At 31.2% G+C, this 22,922-nt stretch overlaps 3 protein-coding genes and 1 pseudogene across 3 annotated transcripts; all 4 read left to right on the forward strand.

Moving 5' to 3' along the window:
* The first annotated feature begins 609 nt into the window (after positions 1-609).
* Positions 610-5,945, forward strand: LOC105650868 (serine carboxypeptidase-like 18). Its single transcript, XM_089723164.1, is given in 13 exon segments — positions 610-641; positions 704-850; positions 936-1,081; positions 2,686-2,762; positions 2,857-2,979; positions 3,132-3,237; positions 3,329-3,360; positions 3,465-3,566; positions 4,088-4,174; positions 4,846-5,001; positions 5,137-5,208; positions 5,334-5,452; positions 5,797-5,945. Coding segments are annotated over 13 exon segments (1,344 nt in total). The 3' UTR covers positions 5,942-5,945.
* Positions 5,946-5,983: 38 nt separating this feature from the next.
* LOC105650804 (UPF0481 protein At3g47200) lies at positions 5,984-7,831 on the forward strand. The gene is made up of 2 exons (XM_037638293.2): positions 5,984-6,123; positions 6,225-7,831. The coding sequence occupies exon 2, from the start codon at positions 6,275-6,277 to the stop codon at positions 7,550-7,552; it is 1,278 nt and encodes a 425-aa protein (XP_037494221.1). The 5' UTR covers positions 5,984-6,123; positions 6,225-6,274; the 3' UTR covers positions 7,553-7,831.
* Positions 7,832-9,397: 1,566 nt separating this feature from the next.
* On the forward strand, positions 9,398-11,143 carry LOC105650867 (UPF0481 protein At3g47200-like). The gene is made up of 2 exons (XM_089722240.1): positions 9,398-9,501; positions 9,645-11,143. Exon 2 carries the CDS (start codon positions 9,658-9,660, stop codon positions 10,909-10,911), a length of 1,254 nt encoding a protein of 417 aa, XP_089578366.1. The 5' UTR covers positions 9,398-9,501; positions 9,645-9,657; the 3' UTR covers positions 10,912-11,143.
* Positions 11,144-12,260: 1,117 nt separating this feature from the next.
* Positions 12,261-13,155, forward strand: LOC149495433 (putative UPF0481 protein At3g02645; annotated as a pseudogene).
* Positions 13,156-22,922: the final 9,767 nt, after the last annotated feature.

The following is a 22,922-nucleotide window of genomic DNA, read 5'->3' on the forward strand; positions in this document are numbered from 1 at the left end:
CAACCTGTGAGCTTCAATGGTTGAGCTATATATTGTCAGATCTTGGTCATAATTTATCTGCACCCATCAGTATCTTTTGTGATAATCAATCTGCAATTTATCTCACAGCTAACCCTGCCTTTCATGAGCGATCGAAGCATATAGAGATAGATTGCCATTTTATTCGAGAAAAAGTTAATTCTGGCCTTGTTCATCTTATGCCTATTTCTACAGAGCTGCAGCTTGCTGACTTGTATACCAAATCCCTTTCCCCTTCTCGCTTTAAGTTTCTCATGTCCAAACTGGGCATGTCTGACATCCATGGCCCAGCTTGCGGGGGGGTAACAGAGGTTGAAGATGCTGATGTTTTGAAGAAGAAAGCAGTTATTACTAATAACGGCTAGTAGCCAACGACACCGTTTTATAAAAGAAAGAAAGAAATTAAAAGCAGAAAAACGGCGTCGCACAGCTAACGAATGCAAGTGACAAAACATATGCAGTATACCTTCTTCTTGCTGATAACGAAAACAGTTAAGGAGTTGCAAATCAGTTACAGAGAATGAAGAGAGAAAGATGAGTTGTCATAGATTTTAAGAGCTAAATTTGATATGTCATTGGCGTCCGTAAAAAATGTATAAAGAACTGTATAAAGATCTTGTGTGGTGAAGTTTTCTAGAGTATTCTTCTTCTCCTTTTCAATATTGTAATCTTCCTCTGTTTTTAGGTCTCTCTTGTATCTGTCGCTCTCTCCATCTTCTTATTCAATAAGATGAATTCAGTTAATTTTTTCACTAAGTGTTGCCGTTTCACGACAAATTGTGGAGACATTACCAGGTTATAATGGCAGACTTCCATTTAAGCTTGAAACAGGGTGAGTTTTAATTAGTTTAGAGGATTTCAGTATCTTTTTCGTAAATAATTTTCTTTTTATAATATTGGGTTTTTTGTGTTTTAAGTTATGTGGGTGTGGGAGATTTGGAGGAACTGCAGCTTTTCTACTACTTTGTAGAGTCAGAGAGGAATCCTGTAAGAGACCCACTTGTGCTTTGGCTTACAGGAGGTCCTGGTTGCTCTGCTTTCTCTGGCCTAATTTATGAAATTGGTATGCTAGCTCCTTATTCATTATACTTAATTTTGATTACATTTTTGTAAAAATTTTCAATTAAAATTAAATCTTGTTTATTTATTCACTCCAATTCTAAACTAGAACTTTGAAAATGTTGTAAATCGAAGAAAGTTTTTTTTTTTTTTTAATTTTTAAAGAGTGATTCTAGTAATAAAACATGTTTGAATCTAGTAGATGATTTCTACAAGATTAAAGGTTCAATCTACAGAAAAAAATTATGAATCCCAAACTGAACGTAGTCTTAATACCCAAAACAGACGTGGAAATAGTAGTGCTTAAACTAAAAAAATAAATATAGACTTTTTATAATTATTTTTCTTGAATACTTTTAGTCATAAGATTATACTTGTAAAACATTAACAATATATTTAAAAAATATGAAGATCTTTATTTTGTAATTTGTGGGGAAATATGTATAAAGTATTACACTTATTGAATACAATATCTGATAATTGAAAAATATGAAAATTTGTATCCAATTAATATAATTTTATAAATATCAAGTTCTAGTAGCTCGACTTAAAAATTAAATTGCAATTTTGTTTTTCTTGTAAAATTCAGATATTAATTTAAATTTATGTATTAAACTTTTTTAAAAAGTTTAAATTGTAAGTATTGAACTTTATAAGAAAAGTCTAATGACATCCCTAGCTTTTGTTTTGGGATTTTAGACTTTTTAATTTATAAATTTATACTTATTAAATATTTTAATTTGTAAATTCGCATTTATAAAATATAAATTTACATATTTTTTAATTACTAAATAATATATTTATGAGTACAGATACTTTATACTTTTTTTAGCACAAAATATTAAATAGTAATATTGGCTTTGTTTAACTATCTTATTAGTTTTCAATAATAATAATTTCAATTAATTTTATAAATTAAAATATTTAATTGATGTAATTTACAAGTTAGAGTGTCCAACCGAATATAATTTTACAGGTTAAAGGGTGAATTAAAATAAAAATTAAGGATGTTATTAAAATTTTGCAAATCTCAATTTCTACATTTGGCCATGTTTAAATACTAATTACAAAAAATGGTTTATCAATTCCAATTCAAAGTTAAGTTCAAAATTTCCGATTCAAAGTTGAAGTAGCTCTCAGATAGTTTCGTTTGCTCGGATTAATAATACAATGTTGTAGGCTAAAACTGAAAACTTTTAACAAATCATTTATATATTTAAGGCTCAAATTTCACTAGCTTCGAAGCTCTCAAATTTTGAGTTGGCCTGTAATTTTATACGCCTTTATTGAATGAATAAGCCTGCTCCTAATAGTAAAGCTATGATATCAATCCTTTTTTTTTTTTTTTTTTTTTTGGATGACGATAAGTTTCTCGACGATTTGTCTGAATGAATAATTGGTAAAATGGGTTGGTGTTTCCTTATGGTTTCTGATTCTGGAGGATATTTTATGAGTATCCAGTATTGTTTCTCATGTGGGGATTATTGTTTAATTTTGTATGCTTCATGTGTAATTCATAAAGTTAGACCTACAAAGAGAAAGATCAAGCAATTTCATTGTTTTAGCATCATTTTTATTAATTTCTATGGACTTCTAACTTTTGTGCAGGTCCATTAAACTTTGATTATGAAGCCTTCAATGGGAGTTTGCCATCACTTATAGAGAATCAATATTCATGGACAAAGGTGCTAAATTAAATCTTACTATCTTTCAATTTTACTTTGAACGTTAAATATAACTGGATTTCTTTTTCATCAATATTTTTCACATATTTTCTAGATTGCGAATATTATATTCTTGGATGCACCAGTTGGAACTGGATTTTCCTACTCAAAAAGCCAGGAGGGTTACTACACTTCAGACACGTTATCGTCGAAGGCAATTTATCAGTTTCTAAGGAAGGTCAGCCCTCATATATATTTGTACGTTAATATCTATCTGCGAACATGCATAGAATGGTAAAAAAAGGGGGAAGATTATTACTTTTAAGAACAATGTGTTGAAAGAAAGGCAAACTATTTCCAAATTTGTTTACTTTGTAAGTTATGCTGCAGTGGATAATTGATCATCCCAAATTCTTGTACAATCCACTTTACATTGCTGGTGATTCTTATTCTGGCATGATTGTTCCAACAGTTACCATCGAAGTAGTAGAAGGTAGCTTTCTTCCTTGGATGTAACACAAATAATCTTGGAGTTCTGTTTTTATCATCACATTGATTTTTGTTGACGGTTGTCTTGCAGGAAACAGAGCCAAAACACAAGCCTTACTTGAATCTCCAGGTACACATTTGTACTTCTCAGAAATTTAAATTATATACTATCGCTTCAATTCATCATTGTCTTTTTAGTGTATCTAAGACTGATATTGCTTAAATGTGAATCAGGGATACATGCTTGGTAATCCAGTAACAGATTTACATAATGATGAGAATTCAAGAGTTGAATATTTCTACCGAGTGGGACTCATATCTAATGAGCTATATACGGTAATTGACTGCTGTAGATTAAAACTAATACACACTGATTATTTCATAAGCTCACTGTGATCAGGGCAGAGGCAGACTCCAAAACTAAAGGGGGCCAAAAAAAATTTTCAAAATTAAGGGGGCAAATCAAGGAAAAAATTTTTTTTTTTGCACTATTTATAGATAAAAGTTTTAATTTTTTTTATTTTTAGCTTGGGGTGGCCGGGGCTCCTCCAAGTCCCCCCTTCCTCCGCCCCTGACTGTGATTGATAAGTTATGTGCATAGAGGGTTAATAATGTTTTGTAGTTAGATATGCATTAGAACAATTTGGTTTTGCTAACTAATTCACATTCACTTATTTCTCCATATTTTTAATGCTTGCATAACATGATTTGTGAATTATGCAATGCGCATGATACATTGAATAAATCTCGACATTCATAGAGTTACAGATAGTCAGTGTGGCTTTCATTGAGCATTCATTTTGTTAAATCATATTTTTGTCAAAAAATATAATTGAAGTTGTTTTATGCTTTTCCAGGCTGCTACAACGTACTGTGTCGGCGAATATATATCACCAAATATAAGCAATGCTGATTGTATGGATACCATTCAGCATATTGCAGAGGTTAGAAGAAGTACTGCTTTCATTTCTTGAATGGAAGGGGAAAAAAGGTGTTGTGCGGTGCCCACTCAGTGGGACCCACATTTGAAATAAAATAAAATAAAAAAGAAAAAGAGAATGAAAGAAAACGTGGTAGGTCCCATAGTTGAAAAAGGCAAGAAGAAAATTGGAGAAAGTTCTTTGGCAGGTGATCCGTTTTTCGGCGGACGCGTTAATCACGCGTCCACCTCTCCTAATCAGGCTTCCACCTCTCCTATAAATAGGAGATGGTGCTAGAGCTTCACTACACAATAAGAGTGAAAGCAAAAAGAAGAGGGATTTTGAGAGAGTTGTTTCAGTTTTAGAACTGTGTTCTAAACTCGGGTATAGAAAATAGTAAGGATAATTTGGTGTGTTTTTGGGAAACACTTTTGAGTGCCACTATTTTTGTATTACTCTCTTTGTAAGCCTACTATTTTTAATAGTGGAAGAAATATTCGGTTTTTGTCCTGTGGACATAGCCCTAAACAGTTAAAGGGTGAACCACGTAAATATCTGTGTGTCATATTTCTATTTTTCGGCTATGTTATTATTCTCGTAATTTCATTGCCGGACCCTAACAAAAGGTTCTAATTTTCCATGCTATTCCCTACATTTTTTACTAATGAGACCAAATAACCATTTGACATTTGCAGTGCACTTTAAAGATATGTGACGCACAAATACTGGAACCTAAGTGCACTCTTGCATCACCAAAACCAAAGGGCTTGAAATGGGGACGCAAATTTTTTGATGACACTCCCATCGACATTGCTTTATCATCAGAAGAAGTCCCTGATAATTGGTGCCGGGTAATACCTCTTTCTCCCGCTCCAATCCCTACCAAGGATATGTAGTCCTTCAATCTACTGGATACTTATGCAACTCTATTAGATCTCAATTCGAAACTATATATTCAGTAAATTATGTTACAAACTTTGTTTCAGAATTCAAATTATGTACTCTCTTACATCTGGGCAAATGATGAAGGCGTACAAGAGGCACTTCATATCCGAAATGTAAGTCACTTTAAAAAGTAAAATTAGGCTGTCTGTATCAGTATGCTGATTTCAAGTTGGTGCTTAAATTTAAACTAATTTCACTGAGATAAACTCAAGGCATTTTTTCTTTCATTGGCAATCAGGGTACAATAACAGATTGGAAGAGGTGCAACAAAACCTTGGCTTATGAGTATGACTTATTGAGTACTGTCTTTTATCATAAAGAACTACTTACAGCTGGCTACCGAGCTCTGGTATATAGGTATTTTGTTCTTTCTTTGATCTTCAGGTTATCTACTAGTGAATTTACTGACCTGTTTCCATCACTGAGTAGATTTTGAAATATAACAATAATTGTCATCATTTGTCAAAGGATCAGTTTACATTTAACCTTACCTTACCTTATATATATATATATATTATACAAGAGGTGTATGCTTCCTGTATGTCACCCGGAGATCTTGGAATTTCAGAACACAAATATTAATTCTGAAACTTGAGGAAAATAGATATTTCTTCAAATAGCTTGTCGTTAAGTATCACTTGAAGTGTTTTCTTCTTTTCTTTTATGTGGTCTTATTCCTTATGCTATTTGTTTTCTTGCAGCGGTGACCATGACATGCTAATTCCTTACACTGGTACAGTCACATGGATTAACTCCCTCAACTTAACCATGAGTGATGGTTGGAGACCTTGGTTTGTTGAAGGTCAAATAGCAGGGTTGGTTTCTAAATTTGAAAATTTATTTTAATTGTGGTCAGATCAGTTACCTATGAAGCACTGGTTATTGACTTTCTGAAGAGAAAGCTATTGAGAAAGATAGCTACACATACCTCAACTCCTGACTCCATCCAGATTAGGCATCGAGAATTGCTCTATCCATTTCTTTCATACTACTGCAGGCAAAGACTATTTGTATCAGATCAGATACAGGTACTCTCTTTTCTCTTGCAGTACTTATACTTCCTCTAAAAGTAAAATTAATTGGACTTTTTTTCTTTTCTCTTGCCTTTCTCTCTCTTTCCATTGCTCAGTTGAAACAATCTTGTCATGTGAATTATTTTGACTTACCTTTCCAAGAACAATGGAGCAGCAGAACAATATTTTTGATATTGAGCTTCTGTCATTATGTCGCCGTCTTGAAAGCAAATTGGTCAATAAATCTCCAATGTCACTTGGCAGCTGCATATATAGAGTTCCTAGTACACTTCGAAAACACAACGAGCATCTTTTCGAGCCAAATTTTATTTCAATTGGTCCATATCATCGAATTAATGTAGAGAAATTCCAATTTACAGAGAGAATTAAACTTTGGTACTTGAATTGTATTATTGCTAGAGCACCGATTGATACTTCTGGTAAAACAAGATTGCAATCTTTTGTGGAATCAATTAGACCCCATGTAAAGAGATGTCGCGAATGCTATAGCGAAGAAGTGCAAATACAGACTGATGATGATGAATTCATTGAAATGATGATAATTGATGGTTGTTTTCTTATTGAGTTATTCCGCAGGTTTGCAAAAATAGTACAACCAAGTGAAGATGACCCTTTGTTTAAACTGCCTTGGTTGCCAAAAATTCTAATGACAGAGTTACTGTTACTTGAGAATCAACTTCCATGGTTTGTCTTGCACAGGTTATTTGATCTCACAAAGGTGGATCACGGCGCAGAAACTCGCTCCCTTGTTGAGCTTGTTCAGCATTTTTTCTTTTGGAATGCTTTGAGAGCACAAAGTATTGGAGTAAACTCAAGTATGGAATATAAGCATTTACTTGATGTCCAGGGAAATATAATTCTTTCTGGAAGCGATGATGCTGGGGGATATTTTTTGCGAATTCCTTGTGTGACTGACCTTCTGAAAGCTGGTATTGACTTCACCGTTGGAGAAAAGACGAAACTAGTGAAGATCATATTCGAAAATGGAATCTTGACAATTCCACCATTAGTAATTTTAGAGAATGCAGAATCTTTATTTCGCAACCTTATTGCATATGAGCAATGTGACAGAAGTCTAAGAGATAGAATTACAGGTTATGCTGCATTTTTAGACAATCTTATCAAGTCAAGTGAAGATCTTGAGTATCTCAAGAAAAAAGGAATCGTATATTTTTATTTGAGTGCAGAGGATATATCTAATTTCTTCAACAGACTCTACAAAGATGCTGATCTTGTAAATTACACTTACAGAAAGCTTTCAGAAGACGTCAATGCATACTGTGAATCTCTTTGGCCTCGATGGCGAGCAATGCTATTAAGAGATTACTTAAACAATCCTTGGTCAACTATGGCTTTTATTGCTGCCACTGTAATTTTAGTTCTCACCTTCTTACAAACACTTTATGCCATCCTTTATCACTAAGCATCTAGCTCTTTTTATGTTCATTCACTTAGTTTGCCCATTGCCTGCTTTCTCTGGCCTGCAGTCGCTCTTCTCTATGTTTTTCTGTATTTTTAGTTTTTATCTTCAAATAATGGGTGGTTTTTTGAGATCTGACATGAAGTTTCACGTCAATCTTCTCTTTTAGGCAGAGCATATATTTTATAGTTTGGCTTAATTGTGTGCATACCATGATGATGGATTTGTAAATTGTAGTGTTTTTCAAATATGAGAAATCAGATTGTGTTCTAATGGCGGATATATTGAAACAGTTAATCATTTGAAATTTTCTGATAAGGAAATTTAACACAAGATTCTATATTTCTTGCAGGGGATGTTCATTCCAAATTCTGTTTAAAATTCACTTTTCAAATCGGATTAACATTATCAGAGTGAAAATTATGATTGAAAAATTGGGTTTGCAGCTTGCTGCTTCCTTGATTTTTAACACAACTCTTTGATCTCTTGCTGTAATATTTCTTCTACAAAATAAAAGTATCAGTATTTTCTAGGCCTGACCTGAGCAACTGGTCGCGGATTTTAAACCGAACCCATTAAACCGAACATCAAATATTCAAAACCGAATCAAATCAATTTATGAGGTGAACTAAATGGAACTGAATCAATTGAAGTTGGTTGGCATATAGATTGAACCGAAAACCAATTTGTACAGAACTAACCAACTAAAGTTGAACCCTGATCATGAAAAATATAATTAACATGTAACTAATTCTCCTTTTACAGTTAGTTGGTGAAAGGATCAACTTAATGGCTGATGACATGGATAGAATAAGCAGTTCTAGAGATCATTAATAGGGAATTGGTGAAGTTGCTTCCAAGGATCCAATACATGTCAGAAAACCTATTTATTTATTTATTTATAATTTTTTTTTTGGTTTTTTTAACCATTCGGTGTCTGAAGTTCGCTGGCTTGACAAATCTAGATTCACACCAGATAGGCCTGAAAAGAGCGGGGAGAAGCACTTCCTTTCAAGTATTTAAAGGAACTCTATACCTAGGGCTCGAACTCAAACCTATAAAGGAGAAACGATTAATTCTTGTCATCCCATCTCGCCCCGGATATTATTATTATTATTATTATTGGTTAGGTGCAACTACCTTCACTGCAATTTTTAAAGTTAGATTAAAAAAATTTGTGTTTAGAAAACTATAGAAATTACTGTATAAGATTATAATAATAAAGAAATATAATGTAAACATAATGAGGAAATGATATAAAAATTAAATAATGTAAAAATTATAGGCTTATAAACAATGTATGTATTTATTATAGACATATGAGCAGATAAATTAAATATAATTTATTAAATTAATTAATTGAAGCATTATATATTAATTTGACCGTTACGATATGAAAGTGATTTAACATCAATTTTTAAAAAATTTAAAAATCTGGCAACATATCATTAGAATCTTTTTTGAGTTTTGCTATATATTTATTAAATAAAGGGTTGACTGCATGTCAAGATATAATTTAATGGGAAGTGAATATACGACTTAATAAGTAAATCCAGAGTCGAATTCTCTCCCAGATACTTTAAAAAAAAATTAGAGGGTTGACATCTTGCTCCTTGCTGGAATTTTATCACATCTGGGCAATAAATTAAAGATAATAATAGATGTATCCTATCCTGCTTTATTATAATTAATTAACATATAATCAATTAGTCCTCCTTCTATAATTAGTCAATTTATTTATGAATATAATATGTTTAGATGATCTATTTAGTTGATAATGACATGAATACAGTCATAGACTTTCTATTTATTGATATTATGATTATTATTATTGATCATTTTGATAGTCATTGACCTTCTGAAGAGAAAGCTGTGAACATGGCCTTAAGGAATTTGCTCCATCTATTTCTCTTATACTAGTACAGGCAAAGACTATTTGTCTCAGAACAGAGGTACTCTCTTCTCTCTTGTTGTCCTTATGTTTCCTCTATATAAAATTATTAGTAATATTTTCTTCTTCTCTCTCTCTCTCTCTCTCTCTCTCTCTCCATTGCTTAATTGGATTAATCTTGTCATGTAAATTATTTTGACATAGCTTTCCAAGAAGAATGGAGCTGCAGACCAATATTTTTGATATTGAAAACCAATTGCGTCCAATGTCACCTCCAATGTCACCTGAAAGCTGCATATATAGAGTTCCTAGCACACTTCGAAAAGACAAGGAGCATCTTTTCGAGCCCAATTTTATTTCAATTGGTCCATATCATCGAGATGTACAAAAGTTTCAATTTTCAGAAAGAATTAAACTTTGGTACTTAAATCGTGTTCTTGCTAGAGTACCAAGTGATACTTCTAGTATAACAAGATTTCAATCTTTTGTGCAAGCTATAAGACCTGATGTGCAAAGATGTCGCAAATACTATAGTGAAGAATTTCCAGAACAGACTGATGACGAGTTCATTGAAATGATGATCATTGATGGTTGTTTTATTCTTGAGTTATTCCGTAGGTTTTCGAAAATAGTACAAACAAGTGAAGGTGATCCCTTGTTCAAAATGCCCTGGTTGCGAAAAGTTCTGGTGACAGAGTTACTCTTCCTTGAGAATCAACTTCCTTGGTTTATCTTGCATAGATTATTCAATCTCACAAGGGCAGATATCCGTGACCCGCAAAATCGCACCCTTGCTAATCTTGTTCAGGATTACTTCTACTGGAATGCTTTGAGAATGACCGGTATTGAAGTAAACGCAACAATGGAATACAAGCATTTACTTGATCTCCAGCGAAATCTGATTCTTTCTAGAGGTGAAGATGCTAATGGAGGTTTCTTGGCAATCCCTTGTGTGACTGACCTTTTGAAAGCTGGTATTGACTTCGCCGTCGGAGAAACGGAGGCACTAGTGAAGATCACATTCAGAAATGGGATATTGACTATTCCACCATTAGTAATTCTAGAAAATGCAGAATCTTTAATTCGCAACCTTGTTGCATATGATCAATGTGACAAGAGTCTAAGAGATAAGATCACAGGTTATTTTGCATTTCTTGACAATCTTATCAAGTCAAGCGAAGATGTTGAGTATCTCAGAGAAAAAGGAATAGTAAGTTTCTACTTGAGTGCAGAGGAGGTATCTAGTTTCTTCAACAGACTATACGATTATGCTCATATTGAAAATTATCCTTACAGAAAAATTTCTGACGAAGTCAATGCATATTATAAATCTCGGTGGCCTCAATGGCGAGCAATGTTATTAAGAGATATTTTCAATACTTCTTGCTCAACTATTGCTTTTTTCGCTGCCACTGCAATTTTAATTCTCACTTTCTTACAGACAGTTTATGCCATACGTTATCACAACTAAGCCTCTAGCTCGCTCTTTGTATGTTAATTCACTCGATGGCTCTTCTTTGTGTTTCTTCTGAGTTTAGTTTTTATCGTCAAATAATAAATGGGTGGTTTTTTAAGATCTGATGTGAAAGCCTGCAATGGCTCTTCTCTGTGTTTTTAGTTTTTGGTGTTTTAGGATCTGATGTGAATTTTCATGTTTCCCTTCTGTATATGTTGGAGAAGAATAATACTTACTTATTGAGTAACTTCACAAATATACTTATTTATATAATTAAAATATAATATAATTGTAATGGATGAAATTCTTTAGAAAGTGTAAGATTGATGATTGGAAAAATTATTTAACACTGATATGGCAAAGCGACTTGACCAAATAACTAAAGAGAAATTTAGTGGTCTTATTTTATAGGTTATTTAGTAGTATTCAAAATTATTGTTCTATGTTTTAGAATTAAAGGTTTGATTGGTTTGTTTTTGATATTACAATTCCATGTTTTAGAATAAACGATGTGATTAAGTCTTGGTGTTAGAAGTAATAAGCAAATTTCATATTTCTTTCTTTCTTTTATTTTTTTATTTAATGGTTAAAGAGTAATTACATATGCATGCATGACCTTAATATTAATTTTAGTAGTAATATTTTAATCTTTACGAATTAGGTTAATAAAAAAAATTAAATTATAACAATTACTTTTTAACCCGTAATTACATGTTTATCTGTCTTTGATGGAACTAGAAAAAGAAAATCAACTTAATAAAATATAAGATAAAAATTGATTCATGATTACACAATTTACCATTAAATAATAATAATAAAAATAATAAATCGAAAGAATTAATTAAAGTAATCCATGATTTTAGCCATGAATTTACCATTAATTAAAGCTTGTGCATATCAGAAAATTATTGAACTGTCTGACATCTTGTTGGCAGAAAGCTATTATATATTATTGTTTCAACAAATATATTAATATTACCAGTAATCATATAAAATAAATCATTATTGTCGCCACCTATATCAACCATATGATAGCCAATTCAAAATTTTGCTCTTTGATCCTTACATAAAAAAGATAGATTAATTTTAAAAATAATTAATATGAATTAATTAATTTTAATGGATTACATAGATTATTTAAAGTTAATATAAAGGTATTAAATTATGTATTTCACGGATTCGAAATCTCAGCGCTGTGATTATCACAACGCACTATTATTAAAGCTTCAATGATTATGTTATTTTTCTTTTGAAAGGACAGCATGATTATGTTGCTGAAAAAGAATTGTGAGCAAGGGTCAACATTTGGTTTGTTCAATCATTATTAAAACTAAAATGACCCCGAAAGTTTCTCGACCCTTTAAAATGCTTTGAGAACGACAGGTATTGAAGTAAACGCAACAATGGAATATAAGCATTTACTTGATCTCCAGCGAAATCTGATTCTTTCTAGAAGTGAAGATGCTAATGGAGGTTTCTTGGCAATCCCTTGTGTGACTGACCTTTTGAAAGCTGGTATTGACTTCGCCGTCAGGAGAAACGGAGGCACTAGTGAAGATCACATTCAGAAATGGGATATTGACTGTTCCACCATTACTAGTTCTAGAAAATGCAGAATCTTTAATTCGCAACCTTGTTGTATATGAGCAATGTGACAAGAGTCTTAGAGCTAAGATCACAGGTTATTTTGCATTTCTTGACAATCTTATCAAGTCAAGCGAAGATGTTGAGTATCTCAGAGAAAAAGGAATAGTAAATTTCTACTTGAGTGCAGAGGAGGAATCTAGTTTCTTCAACAGACTATACCATTATGCTCATATTGAAAATTATCCTTACGGAAAAATTTCGGACGAAGTCAATGCATATTATATATCTCGGTGGCCTCAATGGCGAGCAATGTTATTAAGAGATATTTTCAATACTCCTTGCTCAACTATTGCTCTTTTCGCTGCCACTGCAATTTTAATTCTCACTTTCTTACAGACAGTTTATGCCATACGTTATCACAACTAAGCTTCTAGCTAGCTCTTTGTATGTTAATTCACTCAATGGCTCTTCTTTGTGTTTCTTCTGAGTTTTAGTTTTTATCGTCAAATAATTAATGGGTGCTTTTTTAAGATCTGATGTGAAAGCCTGCAATGGCTCTTCTCTGTGTTTTTCTGTATTTTTAGTTTTTGGTTTCATGTTTCCCTTCCAGAACTGGAATCTTCTGTTTATGTTGGAGTATAATAATACTTACTTATTGAGCAACTTCACAAATATACTTATTTATATAATTAAAATATAATGAAATTCTGAATTTCTTTTATTCTTTTTCTTTTTTTTAATTAAAATATTTCAAAACTATAAGTAGAGACACATCAAGTTGACGTGGATGCATGCGATGGAGAAGAAATTAAAAATTACATATTATTGAGTTGGAAAATGAATATTTTATAATAACTTCCTTTTTTTTTTTCCTTTTGATCTATGGCTCCAGCCAACAACAGCTTTTTAAAAAGTCATTTTTTATAGTATTTGGTAACAGAAAAACAGACATAGCCATCGATTCCGTTTGAACCGAAATCGAACTGTATTGTAAACGAACCGAAATCAAATTGAAACCGTCGATTTAAAGTTTTGAATTGGAACCAGCGGTTTAAGGACCGAGTAAAATTCATGTGAATGTTAAATTCTAGACCTGCATCGATCCGGAACCGGCGGACTGATTCTAATCGAAAATTTTTTATTTTTATTTTTAAAATTATAATCACTTAGCCTATTTTATAAAATTTAATATATAATTATATTATTTAATACAAATGGGAGTTTTGCATTTTTTTTCTTTTAAATATTACTTAGTTCAAAATTACATCGTTTGAAGAATTTTTAAAATTTTTCTAATAATTTATTTAATTAATAACATTTAGACAAAATAAAATAATAATTTATTTAATTATTTTATAAAATTAATTAATTTTATTGCTTATATGAGTACGAGCATTCTAAAAGTTATTTAAAATAAATTTATCAATATTTTTTTTTAATTCTCATTAATTTTTTCAAAAAAAAGATGCCTTAGATCATTTTTTTTTAATTAATACACATATCGTCGGAAACTGTGATCGAAACCACATCAGAACTAGCCGGAACCGAAATCGCACCGAAGCCGGCGGTTCAAAGGCTAGTTCAACTTCAATATTTTAAAATCGCCGATTCTATAAACCGAAAACAGCGGTTCAAATACTAGTTAATTTTTTAAATTAACTCACCTAATAGCTAAAGTCTACTAAAAGAGTTGACAGCTATTAAAATATAGTTGGCTTTGCCAAAAACACGCTGAGTTTGAAGAAATGTTAGTTTTGTTCTAATAGGAATACTGAAAACATAAGAATATAATGAAGGGATTAGGAGACAATAATTTGACGATGCATCGTAAAAAAGCAGGCGTAGGAAAGAAGCCTATGAGGGAACCTTTAAAAAGCAGACAATAATTTGATATGAGGAACCTTTAAACGCACCATAATTAAAGCCCAACATGATTATGTTATTTTTCTTTTGAAGGGACAGCTTGATTATGTTAATTAAAACATGTATTAAAGAGTTAAAATTTTAAAAATTATTATTTAAAAAGAATCAATACTTTATATATAAAAATTAAAAATTTTAAATATTATTATTTTTAATGTAAAGAGACATGACTTGTTAATAAGAATAAAATTTAAAATGTCACGGAAGATCATGGTATCATAATATTACTTTCTTTTTATTAATTTAGAGATTAAATTATGTATTTCAAGGATTCGAAATCTCAGCGCTGTGATTATCACAACGCACCGTAATTAAAGCTTCACATGATTATGTTATTTTTCTTTTGAAGGGACAGCATGATTATGTTAATGAAAAACACGAGTTCACATGAAAAAGAATGGGCCGGAATTCTAAGCAAGGGTCAACATTTGGTTTGTTCAATCAAAATTAAATTAAATTAGTAATAAATCTAATAAAATGAATTTCTATATTAAAAAATTCAATATTTTATAAAATTAAATAAATTAAATTGAATTATTCAGTTGAATTTTTTGTAACTTAATTTTTAGGCTAAATTAATTTTGTCCTTAATTTTTAAAATTTTTAAGCTAAATTCCGAATATTAAAACTGAATAAATGATCCCGAAGTTTCTCAACCCTTTAACTAAAATATTAAAACTGAGTAACACTTATTATATTTGGCATAGTTAGCGGTAATAGTTTATTGGTAAAAAGAGATGCAGACTCCTAAATTAATTTGCAAGGCTTTCGTGACAGGTGTTGTGTACATAATGTTATAGTATTAAAATTATCTAAATATATTTAAGTTATCAGAGTAAGAGCAATAAAATAAATATTTAGAACTATAAATATTAAAATACATACATAATTAATTAAATTCTACAATTTTTTTTAACAAAATTCTGTAATTTTTTTTAATCCTTATATTATTCTCTGATTAAATTCCTGCCATAATAGTATTGTATCCATTTAATCATTTTATAATTATTTAATTATATTAATGTCCAATATCATCTTCCCACTTAACCCTTTTTATTATTCTTTAATTACATTTTTGCTATAATTTAAATAGTTATTCATTTAAATTTTTTTAATTTATATAAATAATACTTAATGTGAGTTTCCATTGCATTTTTTGAATGCATAATTATAAATAATTTCAAAGTTAATTTTATAATATAAAATTGATGTACCATTGATTTATATATAAAAAAATTATTATGGCTAATTTTCTTCTTTAATTTGATTTGTTTGCATAATTTTTTATTTTTTTAGATCTGATTAATCAATAAATGCTATATATCTTCTCTCAAAATGTGGAAATTATTTTAAAATTTTAGTAGTTCACGTACATACATAATATTTGTAATGTTATGTGTATTTATAATAAATAACTATCCATTAAATATTAATTATTAAATCTCGATAATAATTTTTTTAAGCAAATTAAAGATTGATATTATAAACTTATATAAGGCTCTACAAATACTATTTTTAAAATAATGTTTGATTATTCTTTTATTACTCCAATCAATAAATTAATAATATTTGATACGTTATTTAAATTCAAGAAAAATAATATCTAATATAAATTTATATTTTTATGATTTTTTTGTCTAAATTGATTCAAATTAAAATTTCAATGATAAAAATTAATAAAAAATTAGTTTATATAAATTGTGTATTTTCATTTGAGAATTATTATATATCTAATAGATTCACCTTAAAAGACTTTTATTTTATATATATTCACATTAAAAACTTATTGAGATATTACATGGATAATTTCTCAAAAAAAAATTTAAATGGATAAAATATTAATTTTTACTCAAAATAATGGATTCACCTTACAAACACAAAGAACAAAAACATTAATAAAAAGAATATACTTTTTTCTTCTTTTTTATCTCTCTCCTAAATAAACTATTATATATATTCTATTTGAATTTTTTTTTTTAAAATATCCAATCATATCATACAAAGAAAAAAGATATATATTTTCTTTATTTTTTTATATATTTCCTAAAAAGAATTAACTATTTAATAAATAAAATATAAAAAATTTCAAATATCACATTATCATATATGTTCATTACAAACTAAATTTAGTAAAGATAAAACTAAAACTTTTGAAATGTTTAATTATTTATATCTATTTTTTAAAAAAATAATTTTTTTTATTCATTAGGGGCCTAATGTGTAACATCCCTTCCCGGTCCACCCGTTAACCCGAATGAACCGAGCCGAGACGCTACAATCTGGTTGAACTTATATCCTGTCATGCTGATATCATCCTGTATGCTAACTATGAATACAAAATATTCCCAATTAAACTCCAAACTTTCAATATCTCCAACTAATCATCATAACACAACAACACTTTATATATATAGTCATAACTGTATAAATCCTCAATAGCATTTAATATCCAGCAATTTAGTGCATTCATGATCTATATCAAGTCTTCATGACCTATCATACCAACTATAGTAACATATTTCATATTCAATCATTTCCTCCAAATACTTACACCACAATAATTACATGCTTCCATTATATTTCCAATCACATAAGCTCTAACAAATCTAATAATTATACATGCCATAAATCTTAATACATGCCAAAATTCTTAATTATACAACTCTCAATCTACTATGACCAAATTAGTCACTTCTGCTTTGAAAGTACTCCTCAAGTCTTCAAGTAGCAACCACGATCTTCAACCTACGCGTGATAAAAATCGACGGGCTGAGTATAAAACTCAGTGGTGCTCATAATTCACATACTTAATAAAGTGCGATGGCAACTAACTTAAAATACAAATTTCATAAAGCACTGATCATCATAGAATCAATAAATTTCAACATAAATGTCTCTTTATAGCAACGAATAAACTTCTAATTCATAAACATCAATAATTTAGTTCTAATTATCTCATAACTCCTTTACATGAACCTGTAATCACACATTATGATACTAGCATGATCTTACCTGATGTTCATTGTGTTGTATGGATGAGATCAATAAACATGTGAGAATACATAACAGTATATGTTCATTGTCTTACTTGCTATTCATTATGCTGTATGACTTATGCACTTTTAGTCACATCATATAAGTTATGATTAATAACATCTCATGACTGTATGGCTCCTTAAAGATTCAATAAATAAACTTGTAAGCATATATAGCATTATACTTTCATGATCTTACCTGATGTTCTTTATGCTGTATGAATTCTGCAACTTTGATTAAACTCAGTGAATATCACAATGAATAAAGAAACATATAAGCACATACATATATAGAAATAAACATGTACTCACATATGGAATGTAAGCACACATATCATGATACTTTCATTTTACCTTGATAATCTTTCTTGCTGTTTAGTATACTGTATGATTCATGCAATGTTATGTCAAGATATCTGTATGGCTCCATAAGGTTATAGTGAAACCGAAGTGATAAGAAAAACTGTATGAAACTGGATGAAACTGTATGCTTGGCTGCTATGGCCTATATAATCATATCCACTCAACGGCCTGTAGCCGGAGTACCAAACTGTATGGGGCGCAGATCTGCTATTCTATGTCGCGACATAGCCTTATCTACATGGTTTCTACCTAACCTCAATGGAGCATAATGTTGGCATGTCAATAGATAAAACAAATGCATAGTAACTGTGTCATAATTTGCATGCTTGTGTCATGTTATTTTCACTTGCTTGTGTCATAAAATTAATTGCTTCATCATTTCATAAAATTTACTGCTTACCTGTATGCTGATAGCCTCGCCAAGCGGGCAACTTGTGTCATGTTAGTCTCACACCATTTGCATGCTTGCATTTTGTGTTTATACATGTGTTCATGTTGTCTTTTTGCTTTAAAATGATTGAAGACATACAAGTTGAGAAAAGGAATACAATTGCATAGAATTCATAACTTCATACACCATTTCACATCATTTCACAATTGCATAGAATACAATTACAAGTTGTGTTTACCTCATTTCACATCATTTGCATGCTTGCATGTTGTTTTGATGCATGTTCTAATGTTGTCTTTTTGTTTTAAAATGATTGGAGGCATATAAGTTGAGCAAAGGAATACAATTGCATTGAAAATGAAGTCAAAAGAGCATAAAAACATAAGTCGCGAGCGCGCAAATGAAAGTCGCAAGCGCGCAAAGCACCAAAAGAGAGTTAGTGAGTTTACAGGCCAAGTCGCGAGCGCGCAAATGAAATTCGCGAGCGCGCAACATGTTTTCCAGCCTGCGCAGTCTGTACTCTTTTGGTCATATCTCTCAATTTACAACTCCGATTTGGGTGATTCAAAAACCCATGTAAAGCTAACACATAGAGGAACAAAAAACTCTTCTATGACACTTCCTAATTCCATCGTTAAATGGGGTAAAAACCAAGGTGAAGTTACTGGTAACTTTTCCAGCAAAACTTGTTTCAGCAAAAACTCAATATCTACTTCATTTATTCATTTCATCTCATGCTTTTTCACCATTTTCAGTCATCTTACTCAACATGAAACAACATATTTTCTCATTATCAACACACCACACAAATTCTCATGCAAGGAAATTAATTAAACGAAAAGAGATAGCACACCTTCACTCCAAAAAGCTTGAACTCTTCTTTTTAGCTTCCTTTTACCTTTGAGCTCACTTCTCTTGGATAGAATAGAAGTTGAATTAATGCTTGAATCCCATTAAAATCTTCACTACCATTAAAAGTGATGGAGAAAAGAAAGTGGAAGAGGAAAGTAGAGGAAGAAGATGAAGATAAGGATGAAGAAATGAAAATGAAATGGAACTCACGGGTAGTCTCTAGAATATCATTGATTTTTATGTGAAAATTACCAAATGGTACCTCAAGTGTCAAAATGGTACAACTCAATACCTCAACTTTATCTTTTTGTGCAAGTAAGTCCTAATCCTTATACTTTGATCTTTTTGTTTCCTTCAAGTAAGTCCACTTCTTCTCCTTATTTCATTCTCGCCCACTCTAGACTCTAATGGCTCGAACCGGGTTTTAGATCAGCCCGACTTGACTCTAAGCATCAACTCGATTCAATAGAAAATGAGACGTTACAGTTCTACCCCTCTTAACAAATTTCGTCCTCGAAATTCACTTACATTAAACACTGATAACTCTCATAATAGCTTCCAACTCAATTTGATTCTTCGATAATCGGCGAGCACTTACTAGCCTTATGTTCTCCACATGATTCTCCCAAATGAACATCCATACTAGCTAATATATCCAGTCCATATCAGCACTCAATCCAAAGACCTATATACCGCTCATACCAAACATATCAGCGTATCAGATACATATCATATCATATACAGATCATATCATCATCTCATATACATATCAAGGCATTTCATTGCAATAGCCTATTCAAAGATTTGCATAAAGTAAATTCTCATAAAGCATGATGAGATTATAGACACATATACTGAGATCATATAGTTTATGTTCATAACTGTATGAATAACTTCATGTCGTCATGGTACCGTCATGGTACTTCTTCTCATCCACTGTCATGCATATATACATATAGTCATACATGCATACTTGCAAGTTCCACTCAAGAAGAAAACAAAATGAAACCAAAGTTCCAAATGTCAATACATGAAAGTAATTATACACAATCACAAGGTTATGCAAATCATGCAATGTGCCATATAGATTATCTCAACTTGACCTTTATAATCTTAATCATGCATAACTTAACATAGCTTTGTGCATACACAACCATACAAGTGTACACTTCATCCGACATACTTAAGTATATACATATATGTTATTTTCATGTTTAAGTCATAAACCAATATACTTCATAGTTCATGAACAAACATTTTTACAAGTCATTCATGCTATCACAATCATGGATAAAAATCAGTTTCAAAATACATCTCATAATACTTATAACATTGAGAACTCATATCAACTCATGAAAGCACACAAATCCTTAACACCTCAATAATATTTCATCTCCAATAACCACTACATCGAATTCCCTATCCAATATTCTCTAAGCATATACTCCATGCATAATGGTCTAAAAGGATATAACCAGTAATCATCAATAGTAACCTCAATATATACTCCGCTTACCACGACACCATTCTCCAATGGCTGGTTGTTTCCAATCAAACCAATATGGCATGTCTTGAAATTAAATTACTCATACTCTCACTGCAAAATAGATAAATTCCTACATAGATACCCCTATAGTCCGAGAACCGCCTAAACCTAGACTCTAATACCAAAAATTGTAACATCCCTTCCCGGTCCACCCGTTAACCCGAATGAACTGAGCCGATACGCTACAATCTGGTTGAACTTATATCCTGTCATGTTGATATCATCTTGTATGCTAACTATGAATACAAAATATTCCCAATTAAACTCCAAACTTTCAATATCTCCAACTAATCATCATAACACAACAACACTTTATATATATAGTCATAACTGTATAAATCCTCAATAGCATTTAATATCCAGCAATTAAGTGCATTCATGATCTATATCAAGTCTTCATGACCTATCATACCAACTATAGTAACATATTTCATATTCAATCATTTCCTCCAAATACTTACACCACAATAATTACATGCTTCCATTATATTTCCAATCACATAAGCTCTAACAAATCTAATAATTATACATGCCATAAATCTTAATACATGCCAAAATTCTTAATTATACAACTCTCAATCTACTATGACCAAATTAGTCACTTCTGCTTTGAAAGTACTCCTCAAGTCTTCAAGTAGCAACCACGATCTTCAACCTACGCGTGATAAAAATCGACGGGCTGAGTATAAAACTCAGTGGTGCTCATAATTCACATACTTAATAAAGTGCGATGGCAACTAACTTAAAATACAAATTTCATAAAGCACTGATCATCATAGAATCAATAAATTTCAACATAAATGTCTCTTTATAGCAACGAATAAACTTCTAATTCATAAACATCAATAATTTAGTTCTAATTATCTCATAACTCCTTTACATGAACCTGTAATCACACATTATGATACTAGCATGATCTTACCTGATGTTCATTGTGTTGTATGGATGAGATCAATAAACATGTGAGAATACATAACAGTATATGTTCATTGTCTTACTTGCTATTCATTATGCTGTATGACTTATGCACTTTTAGTCACATCATATAAGTTATGATTAATAACATCTCATGACTGTATGGCTCCTTAAAGATTCAATAAATAAACTTGTAAGCATATATAGCATTATACTTTCATGATCTTACCTGATGTTCTTTATGCTGTATGAATTCTGCAACTTTGATTAAACTCAGTGAATATCACAATGAATAAAGAAACATATAAGCACATACATATATAGAAATAAACATGTACTCACATATGGAATGTAAGCACACATATCATGATACTTTCATTTTACCTTGATAATCTTTCTTGCTGTTTAGTATACTGTATGATTCATGCAATGTTATGTCAAGATATCTGTATGGCTCCATAAGGTTATAGTGAAACCGAAGTGATAAGAAAAACTGTATGAAACTGGATGAAACTGTATGCTTGGCTGCTATGGCCTATATAATCATATCCACTCAACGGCCTGTAGCCGGAGTACCAAACTGTATGGGGCGCAGATCTGCTATTCTATGTCGCGACATAGCCTTATCTACATGGTTTCTACCTAACCTCAATGGAGCATAATGTTGGCATGTCAATAGATAAAACAAATGCATAGTAACTGTGTCATAATTTGCATGCTTGTGTCATGTTATTTTCACTTGCTTGTGTCATAAAATTAATTGCTTCATCATTTCATAAAATTTACTGCTTACCTGTATGCTGATAGCCTCGCCAAGCGGGCAACTTGTGTCATGTTAGTCTCACACCATTTGCATGCTTGCATTTTGTGTTTATACATGTGTTCATGTTGTCTTTTTGCTTTAAAATGATTGAAGACATACAAGTTGAGAAAAGGAATACAATTGCATAGAATTCATAACTTCATACACCATTTCACATCATTTCACAATTGCATAGAATACAATTACAAGTTGTGTTTACCTCATTTCACATCATTTGCATGCTTGCATGTTGTTTTGATGCATGTTCTAATGTTGTCTTTTTGTTTTAAAATGATTGGAGGCATATAAGTTGAGCAAAGGAATACAATTGCATTGAAAATGAAGTCAAAAGAGCATAAAAACATAAGTCGCGAGCGCGCAAATGAAAGTCGCAAGCGCGCAAAGCACCAAAAGAGAGTCAGTGAGTTTACAGGCCAAGTCGCGAGCGCGCAAATGAAATTCGCGAGCGCGCAACATGTTTTCCAGCCTGCGCAGTCTGTACTCTTTTGGTCATATCTCTCAATTTACAACTCCGATTTGGGTGATTCAAAAACCCATGTAAAGCTAACACATAGAGGAACAAAAAACTCTTCTATGACACTTCCTAATTCC

Source organism: Jatropha curcas, chromosome 6 (genome assembly GCF_041381405.1).
Source record: "Jatropha curcas cultivar XTBG-Jc1 chromosome 6, XTBG_Jcur_1.0, whole genome shotgun sequence".
In the NCBI taxonomy this organism is placed as follows: domain Eukaryota; kingdom Viridiplantae; phylum Streptophyta; class Magnoliopsida; order Malpighiales; family Euphorbiaceae; genus Jatropha; species Jatropha curcas.

Excerpts from the sequence above, each read along its gene's own strand:
- LOC105650804 (XM_037638293.2), top strand. The coding sequence starts at position 6,275 with ATGGAGCAGCAGAACAATATTTTTGATATTGAGCTTCTGTCATTATGT.
- LOC105650867 (XM_089722240.1), top strand. The coding sequence starts at position 9,658 with ATGGAGCTGCAGACCAATATTTTTGATATTGAAAACCAATTGCGTCCA.